The 1,134-nt window shown below is 42.2% G+C and overlaps 1 protein-coding gene across 1 annotated transcript; it reads right to left on the reverse strand.

Moving 5' to 3' along the window:
* Positions 1-7: 7 nt before the first annotated feature.
* LOC102305406 (cocaine esterase) lies at positions 8-1,131 on the reverse strand (the record flags this gene model as incomplete). The annotated part of the gene is made up of 4 exons (XM_005953668.1): positions 8-179; positions 306-439; positions 726-867; positions 947-1,131. Coding segments are annotated over 4 exons (633 nt in total), but the record flags the coding sequence as incomplete, so codon positions are not given.
* Positions 1,132-1,134: the final 3 nt, after the last annotated feature.

Genomic DNA, 1,134 nt, shown 5'->3' on the forward strand with positions numbered 1-1,134 from the left:
AGTTCCTCTAACTGTAGATTCTTACCAGAAGAGACACGCTCACTCCACCAGCAGACTCTCCAAATATAGTAACTAATCCTGGGTCTCCTCCAAAGCTGTGAATGTGCTGCTGGATCCACCTGAGAGCTTCAATCTGATCGAGCAGGCCAAAGTTCCCTGAAATGTGCTCATCTCCAGTGCTGATAAAACAAAGAGTTGAATGGCATACTAAGCTACATTTAGAGTAGGTGAAGGTGAGCAGTCTTTGAAAATGGAAAAGAACAGGACAACAGTATGTTCTAATTTGGTAACTTAAGTTTATTTACCTGAGAAACCCCAGAAGTCCCAAGCGATACTGGATCAGAACCACAACCACGTCCTGGTAAGCAGCCAGGGCAGATCCATCATATGTTGAAGCTGATCCTACTGTGAGGCCTCCACCATGGATCCAGACCATGACCTGGAAAAAAATAATCAAAGATATTTTGGATTCTTCATTCTTATTTTTCCTTCAAATCAATTTTTGTGCCTGCTAAGCACACTGCATGAGTCTCAATTAATAAGTATTAAATTAATGTTTAAGATAAACAAAAAATATTTGGGTATAAAGGCAAACCCATTGCAACTGGCTCTAAAAGGGGGTGTTTTTTTGTCATATGAAAATCCTTAAAAGGAAACCAACTGTCACTGAAAATTTCTTCAGCAATGACCAGCAAGGCTCAAAACCTACAGCAAAAGGTTCTTACTGGGAGCTGGGCATCATCAGCTCTGTTAGCAGGAGTGTAAATGTTGAGGTAAAGGCAGTCTTCAGAGATGTCTGGGATATCAGCCAACAAGAAACCAAGTTTATCAAGCAGTGCCAAAGCAAATCGTTCAGGTTGTATGCACCTGAAAAATAAAAACATTTAATAAATGCTGGATGTTTTTCAAACTGTGTTTTACAACAACTGAAGCACATGTTTCTTACATTGGTGGCTGTTTAGTGGCATATCTTACTCCTTCCCATCTTTCTGCAGGCTGAGGTGGAGCCAGTCTCAAGGAAGGGCCGAGGGGTGGTTTAGCAAATGGGACACCCAGGTAGGCATGGACGCCAGTCTCCTTCCCTTTCACACTCACATACTCACCTTTCAGGCTCCCGAGCTTTGTGTGGACTAC

Source organism: Haplochromis burtoni, unplaced genomic scaffold, assembly GCF_018398535.1.
Source record: "Haplochromis burtoni strain Fernald_Lab_line unplaced genomic scaffold, NCSU_Asbu1 Contig_6872, whole genome shotgun sequence".
NCBI classification, from domain to species: domain Eukaryota; kingdom Metazoa; phylum Chordata; class Actinopteri; order Cichliformes; family Cichlidae; genus Haplochromis; species Haplochromis burtoni.